Here is a 15,484-nt window from a genome sequence, read left to right on the forward strand (position 1 = left end):
TTTATCATAAATGGGTGTTGAATTTTGTCAAAAGCTTTCTCTGCATCTATTGAGATGATCATATGGTTTTTCTCCTTCAATTTGTTAATATGGTTATCACATTGATTGATTTGCGTATAGTGAAAAATCCTTGCATTCCTGGAATAAACCCCACTTGATCATGGTGTATGATCCTTTTAATGTGCTGTTGGATTCTGTTTGCTAGTATTTTGTTGAGGCTTTTTGCATCTATGTTCATCAGTGATATTTGCCTGTAGTTTTCTTTCTTTGTGACATCCTTGCCTGGTTTTGGTATCAAGGTGATGGTGGCCTCGTAGAATGAGTTTGGGAGTGTTCCTCCCTCTGCTATATTTTGGAAGAGTTTGAGAAGGTTAGGTGTTAGCTCTTCTCTAAATGTTTGATAGAATTCGCCTGTGAAGCCATCTGGTCCTGGGCTTTTGTTTGTTGGAAGATTTTTAATCACAGTTTCAATTTCAGTGCTTGTGATTGGTCTGTTCATATTTTCTATTTCTTCCTGATTCAGTCTTGGCAGTTTGTGTATTTCTAAGAATTTGTCCATTTCTTCCAGGCTGTCCTCTTTATTGCCATAGAGTTGCTTGTAGTAATCTCTCATGATCTTTTTTATTTCTGCAGTGTCAATTGTTACTTCTCCTTTTTCATTTCTAATTCTGTTGATTTGAGTCTTCTCCCTTTTTTTCTTGATGCGTTGGGCTAATGGTTTATCAATTTTGTTTATCTTCTCAAAGAACCAGCTTTGAGTTTTATTGATCTTTGCTATCATTTCCTTCATTTCTTTTTCATTTATTTCTGTTCTGATTTTTATGATTTCTTTCCTTCTGCTAACTTTGGGGTATTTTTGTTCTTCTTTCTCTAATTGCTTTAGGTGCAAGGTTAGGTTGTTTATTCGAGATGTTCCCTGTTTCTTAAGGTAGGATTGTATTGCTATAAACTTCCCTCTTAGAACTGCTTTTGCTGCATCCCATAGATTTTGGGTCGTCGTGTCTGCATTGTCATTTGTTTCTAGGTATTTTTTAATTTCCTCTTTGATTTCTTCAGTGATCACTTCGTTATTAAGTAGTGTATTGCTTTGCCTCTATGTGTTTGTATTTTTTACAGATCTTTTCCTGTAATTGATATCTAGTCTCATAGCGTTGTGCTCTGAAAAGATACTTGATACAATTTTAATTTTCTTAAATTTACCAAGGCTTGATTTGTGACCCAAGATATGATGTATCCTGGAGAATGTTCCATGAGTACTTGAGAAAAATGTGTATTCTGTTGTTTTTGGATGGAGTGTCCTATAAATATCAATTAAGTCCATCTTGTTTAATGTATCATTTAAAGCTTGTGTTTCCTTATTTATTTTCATTTTGGGTGATCTGTCCATTGGTGAAAGTGGGGTGTTAAAGTCCCCTACTATGAATGTGTTAATGTCGATTTCACATTTTATGGGTGTTAGTATTTGCCTTATGTATTGAGGTGCTCCTATGTTGGGTGCATACATACTTACAATTGTTATATCTTCTTCTTGGATTGATCCCTTGATCATTATGTAGTGTCCTTCTTTGTCTCTTCTAATAGTCTTTATTTTAAAGTCTATTTTGTCAGATATGAGGACTGCTACTCCAGCTTTCTTTTGGTTTGGATTTGCATGGAATATCTTTTTCCAGCCCCTTACTTTCAGTCTGTATGTGTCTCTAGGTCTGAAGTAGGTCTCTTGTAGGCCACATATGTATGGGTCTTGTTTTTGTATCCATTCAGCCAATCTGTGTCTTTTGGTGGGAGCATTTAGTCCATTTACATTTAAGGTAATTATCAGTATGTATGTTCCTATTCCCATTTAATTAATTGTTTTGCGATCATTATTGTAGGTCTTTTCCTTCTCTTGTGTTTCTTGCCTAGAGAAGTTCCTGTAGCATTTGCTGTAAAGCTGGTTTGGTGGTGCTGAACTCTCTCAGCTTTTGCTTGTCTGTTAAGGTTTTAATTTCTCCATCAAATCTGAATGACATCCTTGCTGGGTAGAGTAATCTTGGTTGCAGGTTTTTCCCCTTCATCACTTTCAATATGTCCTGCCAGTCCCTTCTGGCTTGCAGAGTTTCTGCTGAAACATCAGCTGTTAACCTTATGGGGATTCCCTTTTGTGTTATTTCTTGTTTTTCCCTTGCTGCTTTTAATATGTTTTCTTTGTATTTAATTTTTGACAGTTTGATTAGTATGTGTCTTGGCGTATTTCTCCTTGGATTTATCCTGTATGGGACTCTCTGTGCTTCCTGGACTTGATTAACTATTTCCTTTCCCATATTAGGGAAGTTTTCAACTATAATCTCTTCAAATATTTTCTCAGTCCCTTTCTTTTTCTCTTCTTCTTCTGGAACCCCAATAATTCGAATGTTGATGCCTTTAGTATTGTCCCAGAAGTCTCTGAGACTGTCCTCAGTTCTTTTCATTCTTTATTCTGCTCTGCAGTAGTTATTTCCACTATTTTATCTTCCAGGTCACTTATCCATTCTTCTGCCTCAGTTATTCTGCTGTTGATCCCATCTATAGTATTTTTAATTTCATTTATTGTGTTCATCGTTGCTTGTTTCATCTTTAGTTCTCTTAGGTACTTGTTAAATGTTTCTTGCGTTTTGTCTATTCTATTTCCAAGATTTTGGATCATCTTTACTATCATTATGCTGAATTCTTTTTCAGGTAGACTGCCTATTTCCTCTTCATTTGTTAGGTCTGGTGCATTTTTATCTTGCTCCTTCATCTGTTGTGTGTTTTTCTGTCTTCTCATTTTGCTTATCTTACTGTGTTTGGGGTCTCCTTTTTGCAGGCTGCAGGTTCGTAGTTCCCGTTGTTTTTGGTGTCCGTCCCCAGTGGCTAAGGTTGGTTCAGTGGGTTGTGTAGGCTTCCTGGCGGAGGGGACTAGTGCCTGTGTTCTGGTGGATGAGGCTGGATCTTGTCTTTCTGGTGGGCAGGTCCACGTCTGGTGGTGTGTTTTGGGGTGTCTGTGGACTTACTATGATTTTAGGCAGCCTCTCTGCTAATGGGTGGGGTTGTGTTCCTGTCTTGCTGGTTGTTTGGCATAGGGTGTCCAGCACTGTAGCTTGCTGGTCGTTGAGTGAAGCTGGGTGCTGGTGTTGAGATGGAGATATCTGGGAGATTTTCACCGTTTGATATTATGTGGAGCTGGGAGGTCTCTTGTGGACCAGTGTCCTGAAGTTGGCTCTCCCACCTCAGAGGCACAGCACTGACTCCTGGCTGCAGCACCAAGAGCCTTTCATCCACACCACTCAGAATAAAAGGGAGAAAAAGAAGAGTGAAAGAAAGAAAGAGAGAGAGAGGGAGGGAGGGAGGGAGGGAGAGAAAGAGAGAGAAAGAAAGAAAGAAAAACGAGCAAGGGAAGGAGGGAAGGAAGAAAGAAAGAAAGAAGATAAAATAACAAAGTAATTAAAATAAAAAATAATTATTAAGAAAAAAAATTTTTTCAAAGAAAGAAAAAGCAAAAAAATGGACGGATAGAACCCTAGGACAAATGGTGGAAGCAAAGCTATAGACAAAATCTCACACAGAAACATACACATACACACTCACAAAAAGAGGAAAAGGGGAAATAATAATATATCTTGCTATCAAAGTCCACCTCCTTAATTTGGGATGATTCGTTGTCTATTCATGTATTCCACAGATGCAGGGTACATCAAGTTGATTGTGGAGCTTTAATCCGCTGCTTCTGAGGCTGCTGGGAGAGATTTCCCTTTCTCTTCTTTGTTCTCACAGCTCCAGGGGCTCAATTTTGGATTTGGCCCCGTCTCTGCGTGTAAGTCACCGGAGGGCGTCTGTTCTTCGCTCAGAAAGGACGGGGTTAAAGGAGCAGCTGCTTCGGGGACTCTGGCTCACTCAGGCCGTGGGGAGGGAGGGGTACGGAGTGCGGGGCGAGCCTGCGGCGGCAGAGGCCATCGTGATGTTGCACCAGCCTGAGGCACGACGTGCGTTCTCCCGGGGAAGTTGTCCCTGGATCCTGGGACCCTGGCAGTGGCGGGCTGCACAGGCTCCCCGGAAGGGGGTTGTGGATAGTGACCTGTGCTCGCACACAGGCTTCTTGGTGTCGGCAGCAGCAGCCTTAGCGTCTCATATCCGTCTCTGGGGTCCGCGATGTTAGCCACGGCTCACGCCCGTCTCTGGAGCTCCTTTAAGCAGCGCTCTTAATCCCCTCTCCTCGCACACCAGGAAACATAGAGGGAAGAAAAAGTCTCTTGCCTCTTCGGCAGGTCCAGACTTTTCCCAGACTCCCTCCCAGCTAGCCGTGGAGCACTCACCCCCTGCAGGCTGTGTTCACGCCGCCAACCCCAGTCCTCTCCCTGCGCTCCGACCGAAGCCCGAGCCTCAGCTCCCAGCCCTGCCCGCCCCGGCTGGTGAGCACACCAGCCTCTCGGTCTGGTGAGTGCCGGTCGGCACCGATTCTCTGTGCAGGAATCTCTCTGCTTTGCCCCCCGCACCCCTGTTGCTGTGCTCTACTCCTTGGCTCCGAAGATTTCCCCCTCCGCCACCCGCAGTGTCCGCCCACGAAGGGGCTTCCTAGTTTGTGGAACCTTTCCTCCTTCACAGCTCCCTCCCACTGGTGCAGGTCCCGTCCCTATCATTTTGTCTTTGTTTATTCTTTTTTCTTTTGCCCTATCCAGGTACATGGGGACTTTCTTGCCTTTTGGGACGTCTGAGGACTTCTGCCAGCGTTCAGTAGGTGTTCTGTAGGAGTTGTTCCACGTGTAGATGTATTTCTGGTGTATCTGTGGGGAGGAAGGTGATCTCCGCGTCTTACTCTTCCGCCATCTTCCCCTCGTACCCACTTCTCATAATTTAGATGCATAATCTGTTTTACTTCTTAGTGAACTCTCTCAGATTTCTTTGTTTCACCTTATAGATTATTTCTGATCTCATCCTAGTTTTTCATGATTTCATTTGAAACCAGATTCATCCTTTAGTTTACCATCTCTCCCATCCTTCTTAATACCATCAATAGATGAATAAGCTTACTTTTATCATTCAATTCCTTGATGAAAATACAAAGCAGATATTCTGACAGTTTGCCTGTGTTTCATTAGTCTTCTGTTCTGATTTCTATCATTTAAAATAATTTTGGGGTGAACTCAGCAGTTGACTGCGTATCATGAAATGTCTAAACAGGGTTATGATAGGTTTCCATTGGTGAGTAACCATAATGATATTAATGGTAACAGCCAACACTATGGAGTACTTGCTACAGGCCATAATCTCCTTACAGTAACACCTGAGGCAGGTGGTGTCGGTGTGCCTCTTCTGCAGATGAGGATGATGAGGTGTAAGAGAGCACACAGCTAGGCTGCTGTGGACTCAGATGGCAGTTCCAGTCTACACCCTTACTTCACTACACTGGACTAGCCTACTAATAAACTATCGATAGCTTGATATGAATTATGGCATCTTCACTCAATAGTGGGGTTTAAAGTTTCTTTTTCATTAAATTACTGTTATTTGTTGCAACAGAGGACACTTTGCTGAGTTGCTGAGTTACTGGCAGTTTGTTGGCAAAGACAAAAGCGCGATGGCAGCAGAATACTTTGATTCATTGAAGCAGTATGAGAAAAACTGTGAAGGCGAGGAGAGCATGATTTGCTTAGCTGACCTTTATGAAACCCTGGGGCGATTTCTCAAGGATCTAGGCCTTCTCAGTCAGGTAACTTCAACAGGGAGTTAGAGACCTTGTGGGTTTTCATGTTTACTCTTCTCTCCTTCCTAGGAGTTAATGCAGCTTTTATTTGTTGTGCTAATCAGATCTTACAGCATTTCACTCACTTTAATTGGCCTTTAACCTTTTTCTTCCCCCAGGCTGTGGTGCCTTTGCAGAGGTCTCTAGAAATTAGAGAAACAGCTTTAGATCCAGATCACCCACAAGTAGCTCAGTCCCTCCACCAACTAGCGAGTGTGTACGTGCAGTGGAAGAAGTTTGGCAATGCTGAACAGCTATATAAACAGGCATTGGAAATCTCAGAAAATGCCTATGGTGCGGACCATCCACATATTGCTCGCGAACTTGAAGCACTTGCAACTTTGTACCAGAAACAAAATAAGTAAGATTTCAATTGGTAATTCTCTGGGTTTTATGACAGGGAGTTACAGCTCTTAATGTACTTATGTGGGAGGCTTTGTTTTGTGGCTGTGTATTTTTCCATATCCCATATTTTCCTTATATTCTTTCAAATCTACCATGTTCAAATATTATTCTTGGTCTGGGGGGTGAACAAAATATTAGAACTACAAGATTCATCTCTATTTCAAGATGTGCAAAGGATAGAGCATGGACTTTGGAGTCATATAGTTAGGTTTGAAACCGGGCTTCTTCGCTAACTCTGTAATATTGAGTGTACTACTAATACAGGGGACAGCAAACTGTCCCCCACATGCCAAGTCCAGAAGGTCCCCTGTTTGGGACGTAGAGTTGTAGTGTAACACAGCCACATTTTTTCCTTTACATACTGTCTGTGGTCGCTTCCATGCTTCAACAGCAGTTTTGTATTTGCAACAGAGACCACGGGACCCACAAAGCCTGAAAATGTTTACTATCTAGCCTTTTACAGAAGTTTGCTGATCCCTAGTATAATAATCCCTCCGAATGATATCTCTTCCTCTATGTGAAATCATTTGTTTTGCTCAGTCAGAAATGATACATATTGGAATTTTTTCTTTTAACTTCTAGAAGTATTGTTTCACACAGATTTTGTGTGATTTTCACATTTCTGATTGACAAAAAAATAACCTGTGTGGAAGCTGATATAGCAAACTAAAGTTTTGGATTTTCATTTAGTTAGATCACCCTTTAGAGATTCAAAATGAGTTCAATCAGTTAAAAACAGTTAAATGTCAGCTACTTGGAGGACTAGATTTGTTTTGTTAGATTTTGTTTTATGAAAGTTTTTGTTAAAGATTTTTAATTCCATATGACTATCACTTCTAGAAATAATGCTGTATTTAGCCAAAAAAACTTTACACTGGTGGTTTCATTTCACTGAAGTATGACACTTTGGACATATGTTTCTTTCGTTTGACTTTTTTTTTTTTTTAAGATATGAACAAGCTGAACATTTTAGAAAAAAATCTTTTAAAATTCGTCAGAAAGCTACAAGGAGAAAAGGCAACTTGGTAATGCAGATTTCTTTTGTGTTGTGTTTTGAACAAAAAGGAATTAGAACATCTCTGAATATCATAATGTAGATGCATAAACCTCACATATTTAAGAACTTTAGATTTTAAAGTGACTTCTACTGAAGTACTGATTAACATTTTCATATTTATAATACACGTTTAAATATTAGTATCACTGAGAAGTACAAATTAGTAGACTTTTAAAAAGTGGAACTATGTATTGTGGTAATAGTTTTACACTACATACGTATCATCATGTTTTACACTTACACAATATTATATGTCAATTATATCAATAAATCTGGGGAATTTTTTTAATTTTTAAAAAGTAGAACTATTCAGTTAATTTAAAGTTAATTAAGATTTTAGAAGATGGACTTAAAAGCTGTATCAATTCTTTAAAGGGTTGGAAAACAGAATAAAAAAAAATTAGTAAACACTTTATGTTAGATTCAAATGCCAAGAAATTATTACCCTTGAGTGCAAAAAATTTTTCATTTATCTAAGCTGCTAGTAAAATTTAAATATAGCATATTTGTTTGTTTTAACTTAAAATGCTATGTGCAATTTTTTAAATTGAAATATATTTGACATCTAACATTGTGTAAATTTAAGATGTACAACATGCTTATCTGATGCATTTATATATTGTAATATGATTATTACCATAGCGTTAGCTAACACCTCTATCACATCACATAATTATCATTTCTTTTTTGTGGTGGGAATAATTAAGATCTAGTCTCTTAGCAAGTTTGATGATTTTAATACAGTATTTTTGCTTGTATTCGCTATGCTGTACATTTGAGCTCCAGGACTTATTTGTCTTCTAGTTGCAAGTGCTATTTGCAATTTTAAGTACCCAATATTTAAATGTTTAGTAATAGGGTTAATAAATATATGCATGTTAATTGTTTCCTAATCTTTTTGAAGCACTTTGGGATTCAGTTCATTTTGCTAAAATAATCTCATAATTATTTTCACAAAATAGTTTTTTAATGAATTTAAGAATGTGATGCTACATGGAAGTATATATATTTTCATAAATCATTAGATTAATTCAGTATGATACTTAAAGTAATTGTAATCTACTTTAAAGGGAAAAAAAAGGAGAGAGGGTTTTTTCAGAACCCTAGTATATTGCTTCAGAATCAAAGATTGCACTTACTTGGTGATTGTTGTGAATTTCTTGTGTTTGCTGCAGTATGGATTTGCCCTTTTACGTAGACGGGCCCTACAGTTAGAAGAGCTCACGTTAGGTAAGGATACACCTGACAATGCTCGGACCCTCAATGAACTGGGTGTGCTCTACTATCTTCAGAACAACCTGGAGTGAGTACCATGGTGTTAATAATGAAAACAGGTATCCATTTTGTCTCTTAGATACAAAGCTGTTTTACATTTCTGTCAAGCTAAGCTAGAAAAAATTGATAGAAACCATGCCAAATTTCATGTATGATATGTTATGAACATGGCCACACTTAACAAGGACCATGACGTTTTCTCTACTGTTTCCTTTCACATTGTTTCTTTAGTAACTAAAAAGTTATTCTCTAGCTTCCCTAGTATGTTTTATATGTTTATGAAAAGTGAGTTTGTGTAGATATTGTACATAAGATCTCACATAAGAACAAACTTGGGACTAAAGAATGTAGATGGCTGCTATTTTTATTCTTCAGTTTATTTGAGCATAAAGACTCACAAAGGCATTAATATTTATGACAACGAGGTGTTTTTGGACTTCTTTGTATGTCAGAAAAATAAAACAAATTTGACACTTTGGATACCAGAAAAACACAACAATATTTAGCCCACTTCACAAAGGGTTCTTTTATTAAAAATTATTTAGTACTATAAAGGGAGAAAGAAAGAATACCAAAATGTTTTGAGTTTGGCCTAGTAATTTTTAAAGATAAAAAAATTTGTTTTGGAAACTATTTATGGGTTTGTCTTTTAGAAGTGAAGTGGAGAATTGAGACAATCGTCCAGATACTTTAGGCTTTCACACTATCAGGAAAGCATTTTTAGTTTTTGGAAAAGGGCAGGAAGAGATGAGGGGGTGGGAAAGAGGGGGAGAGGATTTTGAGCTGAATCCTTCATTTTAACTATCTTGGATTTAAGAATAAAAGTTCTTCAGTTCTCCACCTAACTATGGCTAGGGATTCTCACTTCTAGAGAATAAATTGTTTAAACCATTTGTGGCTTTTTTTCATAGAACAGCTGACCAGTTTCTGAAGCGTTCCTTGGAGATGAGGGAGCGAGTTCTAGGACCAGATCACCCTGACTGTGCCCAATCTTTGAATAATCTGGCGGCTCTATGCAATGAAAAGAAACAGTATGATAAAGCAGAAGAACTTTATGAAAGAGCCTTAGACATTCGGAGACGAGCATTAGCTCCTGATCACCCTTCTTTGGCTTATACAGTGAAGCATCTTGCAGTCTTGTATAAGAAAATGGTAAGTAATCCTTGGCATGCCTACATGTGTTTTATAATATACCAATTAAGCCATAATTGCTATTAGCAAAATTTATCTTCTGATGGATAGACTATTCCTATGAGCTTTTAAATCATAGTGATTTAATTTTTAAACAAGTAGCTGAGTAGAACATTTAAAAATATTACTTCATCAAAGACACAGATGGAGAGATATACCATGTACTTGGATGGGAAGAATCAATATTGTGAAAATGACTATACTATCCAAAGCAATCTACAGATTCAATGCAATCCCTATCAAATTACCAATGGTATTTTTCACAGAATTAGAACAAAAAATTTTACAATTTGTATGGAGACACAAAGGACCCCGAATAACCAAAGCAATCTTGAGAAAGAAAACCAGAGCTGGAGAAATAAGGCTCCCTGACTTCAGACTATACTACAAAGCTACAGTAATCAGGACAGTATGACACTGGCACAAAAACAGACATATAGATCAATGGAACAGAATAGAAAACCCAGAGATAAACGCACACACCTTTGGTCACCTAATCTATGAAAAAGGAGGCAAGAATATACAATGGAGAAAAGACAGCCTCTTCAATAAGTGGTGCTGGGAAAACTGGACAGCTACATGTAAAAGAATGAAATTAGAACACTCCCTTACACCATACACAAAAAGAAACTCAAAATGGATTAAACACCTAAATGTAAGGCCAGACACTATCAAACTCTTAGAGGAAAACATAGTCAGAACATTCTTTGACATAAATCGCAGTAAGATCTTTTATGATCCACCTCCTAGATTAATGAAAATAAAAACAAAAATAAGCAAATGGGACCTGATTAAACTTAAAAGCTTTTGCACAGCAAAGGAAACCATTAAAAAACAAAAAGACAACCCTCAGAATGGGAGAAAATATTTGCAAACAAAGCAAATGACAAGGGATTAATCTCCAAAATATACAGATAGCTCATGCAGCTCAATAACAAAAAAACAAACAACCCAATCCAAAAATGGACAGAAGACCTAAATAGACATTTCTCCAAAGACATACAGATGGCCAACAAACACATGAAAAGATGCTCAACATCACTAAGTATTAGAGAAATGCATATCAAAACTACAATGAGGCATCACCTCACACAGGTCAGAATGGCCATCATCAAAAAATCTACAAACAACAAATGCTGGAGAGGGTATGGAGAAAAGGGAACCCTCTTGCACTGTTGGTGGGAATGTAAATTGATACAGCCACTATGGAGAACAGTATGGAGGTTCCTTAAAAAACTAAAAAGACAACTACCATATGACCCAGCAATCCCACTCCTGGGCATATCTCCAGAGCAAACCATAATTCAAAAGGAGGTATGCACCCCAATGTTCATTGCAGCACTATTTACAATAGCCAGGACACAGAAGTAACCTAAATGCCCATCGACAGAGGAATGGGTAAAGAAGATGTGGTACATATATACAATGGAATATTACTCAGCCATAAAAAGGAATGAAATAGTGCCATTTGTAGAGATATGGATGGACCTAGAGATTGTCATACAGAGTGAAGTAAGTTGGAAAGAGAAAAATAAATATCGTATAATACCGCTCTTATGTGGAATCTAGAAAAATGGTACAGATGAACTTACTGGCAAAGCAGAAATAGAGGCACAGATGTAGAGAATAAACTTATGGTTACCAAGCGGGGAAGGGGAGGGTGGGACAAATTGGGAGATTGGGATTGACATATATACACTACTATGTATAAAATAGGTAACTAATGAGAACCTACTGTTCAGCAGCACAGGGAACCCTACTCAGTGATCTGTGGTGACCTAAATGGGAAGGAAGTCTAAAAAAGAGGGGATATATGTATATGTATAACTGATTCACTTTGCTGTACAGCAGAAACTAACACAACATTTTAAAGCAATTATACTCCAATAAAAATTAATTTTAAAAAATAAATAAAATATTATTTCAGACTTAACTGGCTTAGTTTTTAAAAATACATTCTAAATACAAATGCATTTGTCAGCACTCTAATTAGAACTTATTCTTCTATTACATTTCAGAAGTTCTAAAATTCAACCAGGATTAGGTTTGCTGTATTAAGCTACCAGAAACATAACGAATCACCCAAATGTTAGGGCTGAAGGAGGAGTCTCTTGTAGCTGGTTAAATGACCATTTTAATTTCATTCTTTCTTTTCTTTGCTTGCAATTAAATGTAACCATTCTTTACCATAGGGTTCTAGCCTGAGTGATATTTGGAGTGTTTATAGCTGTTCTCAAAAAAAAAAAAAAAAAAAAAAAGAGAAGAAAGAGAAGCAGAGAAGTCTGCTTTCATTTAGCACAGTTACAGAGTTAGACTGTATTTAGACTTTGTTTGTGGGAACCTTGCTGGTCCTCCTGGTACTGAAGTTGATGTTTTAGTGTGAAGGATCCATAGTTGCTATTTCTGCCTAACTTTCAAGTAAAAAAGAAAGAATAATCTGGAAAGGATTTGGTGGAAAACAAGTTATTTTGATGCTATCTCTAAATTATGTACAGTAGCAAACATACTTTTTACTTCATCAGAAATAGTAATAATGGATGATCCTAAAGGACTTTCTGAGTTATCAAAGAAAATGTTTTCATATTCAGTGTAGCTGTACTTACATGTTCTATTTGATGTCAGTTATCTATAAACTTAACCATTAAACTGGGAGGAAATGCTTCTGAACTTTTTTCCTCAAAATTACTTTTTCATAGAAAATTGTATTTATGGAACAAGCTCTGATCAGAAAGTATTTATTGCTTTAATATTTTTGTTAGATTTCACTTTTGTTTTTTAGGGGAAACTTGACAAAGCTGTACCTTTGTATGAGCTGGCTGTTGAAATCCGGCAGAAATCCTTTGGCCCAAAGCACCCTAGTGTAGCTACTGCCTTGGTGAACTTAGCTGTTCTTTATAGCCAAATGGTAAGTTCCCACACTGTAATTCTTTTTAAGTGAATGGTTTTAACATACGAAATATAGGTAAACATGTATTAGATCTGGCACAGTAAAAATAATTAAAGGACATTTAGGTTATCTACTAATGTTCCCTTTAATACCTGAGAAATTATTGAAGTTATATTTGTAAGATAGTCCCTTCCTCTTAGTGTAAAACACTGAGTGTTTATTTCATTGCATAGGCTTAGTTTTTTTAAATTCTGGAGACTCCCTACATCTCTATATGTAATATTGTTCTTAAGCTCTATCATTTGCCTGTGATGAGTGAAAAACAGGTATGGTACCCTGTGAGCAAAAACAGGTTTGTGCTTATATAATTGGATTAATGTCATTGGTTACCAAGCCGAGTCTAAAACTGAAGTTTCTGACTTTTTATTATACTGCTTCTCCCATTATTATTCCTAAATTAATCTGTTTATCCACATCTTATAGGAGGATATTAACTTTTTAAAAGTGCTTATTACCCAAGTAGGTCAGCTTAGTCTAGAATACCTTAACAGTAATTTCAGAAACGCAGTGTGTTCAAGTGACCATTGTTTCTTTTTTAATAAGAAAAAACACATTGAGGCCTTGCCGTTATATGAAAGAGCATTAAAGATTTATGAGGACAGCCTGGGTCGGATGCATCCTCGAGTTGGAGAAACATTAAAAAATTTAGCTGTGCTTAGGTAAGAATTTTTCACTTTCCTCATGCAGCCAAAACCCCTTTTAAAACATCTTTGATTCATCATAGAGCACCACAAAATATTTATTGCTGATATGCTTTCTCTTGTAGTGGGAGGGGTTGTTTGGGGTTGATCTATATACTTCAAGAGATACTGAAGTAATATCCAGAGTGGAATGAAGGTGACATGATCTATTTTGTGAGGAGTGTGTCACGGCAAATAGAGAAGGACGGTTTACCTTTGCAGCTAACTGGCTCTAGGGTAATCTGGGCAATTTGCTCTCCTCAAAGCTGATTTACCATTAAGTACATGTTGATTTTTGCGTTATGTTTATCTCAGGATGCTAACTTCCCTTAGCAGTTTCACTGCATCCATTACAACATAGTCTTAATGGTGCCCCTATGAGACACTTAACAGCACAAGACAGAAAGGAGAAGAGTTTGGGTATTCTGTTTTATTGGTCTGCCTGAATGAATGCACTGGAAAAAATGAGCAATTATTAACAACTTGTTTTTCTGTATCCTATAATATCATCTAAAATTGTTAAAAGGTTATAATCTCATTTTGAGAATTTTTTTTGTCTCAAAGCTATGAAGAAGGGGATTTCGAAAAAGCTGCTGAACTATACAGAAGGGCAATGGAAATAAAAGAAGCAGAAACGTCTCTTTTGGGTGGAAAAGCTCCTTCCCGACATTCATCAAGTGGAGATACGGTTAGCTTAAAAACAACCCATTCTCCTAATGTTTTCCTTCATCAAGGACAAAGGTAATAGCAGCAACTACAATTCATTGCAAATGCAACTTAGGATAAAATAATTAAGAAACATTTGGAACATTAGAGTTTAAAACTTATAAAAATAGTTTTTAAGAAAACTTATTTTTGTGTGATTTAACTAATATTTGTATGAAATTGTATTGGACTACATTGAAGTTTGAGTCATGATTGTTTTGATTTTAGTTCTTTAAAAGAATTAATTTTCCTATTGTGTGGGAACCAAGGATGTAGACACATTAGAATCCTAAGATGACATGAAGAGTTGATCATGGAGAGTAGACTGGTCTCTGTTCTACAAGAGCTGGCAAAGCAGCCAAGACAAGCGGGTCAAGAATTCCGTGATTCTTCTCCTCTCTCAAATTACTTTAGCCTCATCATTCCTCATCTTGCTTTTCAGCAGCAGTCTGGCCCAGTTCTCTACCTCAAAGAAAAGTTTCAAGGAGTAAAGGGATAATGTTGACGGAACGTATGAATTGTCTTCTGTAAAACGAACTAGTAATAGGAACCTCTGACTGCTACATTTTTTTTATTCTACCTTTTCATTCAGCAGATTGGGCCAAGCCCTCTGCTTTCCATGCTCTCTACACTGTATATTGTTTTTACTGTGTAGAATGTACCTGCACAATCTGAAGTCATTAATGCAGTAACAGGTCAAGCTCTTTGGCATTCTTTGACCTTTCCCAAAATATGGACATGACCTTCTTTCTTAAATGGCCTAAATCTATGTCTTCATTTATCTTGGACTCAAATTAGTTGGCCATTTTATACTGAAAATTAAATATTTTTATAGATTTTATAAATATTGCCAATTTGGGATAATGTTTTGTACCATTTATGTATTTATATATAAATAAAATCTTCAATTTTAATACTTGTAAGATTCCAACATGTATTAATTGTAAAGGTGAAAGATGTAATAACCATATTTCACTGTTTTAGAATAAAAGTGGAATTTAAAGTTTTTTTTCCCACTCCAGTGTATATTGGGTTGGCCAAAAGTTTCGTTCGTTTTTTTCCGTAAGATGGATCTAATAGCACTTAGTTGTCTTTAACTTCATTCGTGACAATGTTGTTTACATTGTATGTGACAGCTATCATATCAGTGTGCATTTTAAAAAAGATTTATCAAAATTGGTGAATTTTTGTATAGCCATTTTAATATTGAAGATGGAAGAAAAAAAGCAACATTTTCAGCACAATATGCTTTACTATTTCAAGAAAGGTAAAAACGCAACCAAGACGCAAAAACGATTTGTGCAGTGTATGGAGAAGGTGCTGTGACTGTTTGTTTGAACGTGTCAAAGTAATTTGCGAAGTTTCATGCTGGAGATTTCTCGGTGGACTATGCTCCACGGTTGGGTAGACCAGTTGAAGTTGATAGGGATCAAATCGAGACATTAACTGAGAACAATCACATTATACCACGTGGGAGATAGCCGATATAC

The 15,484-nt window shown here is 37.1% G+C and overlaps 1 protein-coding gene across 6 annotated transcripts in view; it reads left to right on the forward strand.

Annotated features, from left to right (window-relative positions):
* The window catches only part of NPHP3 (nephrocystin 3), a 50,367-nt gene extending 35,508 nt beyond the window's left edge, over positions 1-14,859 (forward strand). For 2 of the 6 annotated variants that reach the window (XM_029215473.1, XM_029215476.1), the window contains 9 exons: positions 5,512-5,701; positions 5,854-6,095; positions 7,089-7,164; positions 8,372-8,499; positions 9,383-9,623; positions 12,442-12,567; positions 13,153-13,268; positions 13,854-14,030; positions 14,437-14,859. In XM_029215473.1, coding sequence (XP_029071306.1) covers positions 5,512-5,701; positions 5,854-6,095; positions 7,089-7,164; positions 8,372-8,499; positions 9,383-9,623; positions 12,442-12,567; positions 13,153-13,268; positions 13,854-14,030; positions 14,437-14,485 — 1,345 coding nt within the window. In that variant the 3' untranslated portion in view covers positions 14,486-14,859. Of the gene's footprint in view, positions 1-5,511; positions 5,702-5,853; positions 6,096-7,088; positions 7,165-8,371; positions 8,500-9,382; positions 9,624-12,421; positions 12,568-13,152; positions 13,269-13,853; positions 14,113-14,436 lie in introns of those variants that run through there. The other 4 variants (XM_029215475.1, XR_003792438.1, XM_029215477.1 and 1 more) reach the window with 4 other exon arrangements.
* Positions 14,860-15,484: the final 625 nt, after the last annotated feature.

The sequence above is a fragment of the Monodon monoceros genome, unplaced genomic scaffold (genome assembly GCF_005190385.1).
Source record: "Monodon monoceros isolate NGI ecotype Baffin Bay Population unplaced genomic scaffold, NGI_Narwhal_1 Super_Scaffold_11, whole genome shotgun sequence".
In the NCBI taxonomy this organism is placed as follows: Eukaryota; Metazoa; Chordata; class Mammalia; order Artiodactyla; family Monodontidae; genus Monodon; species Monodon monoceros.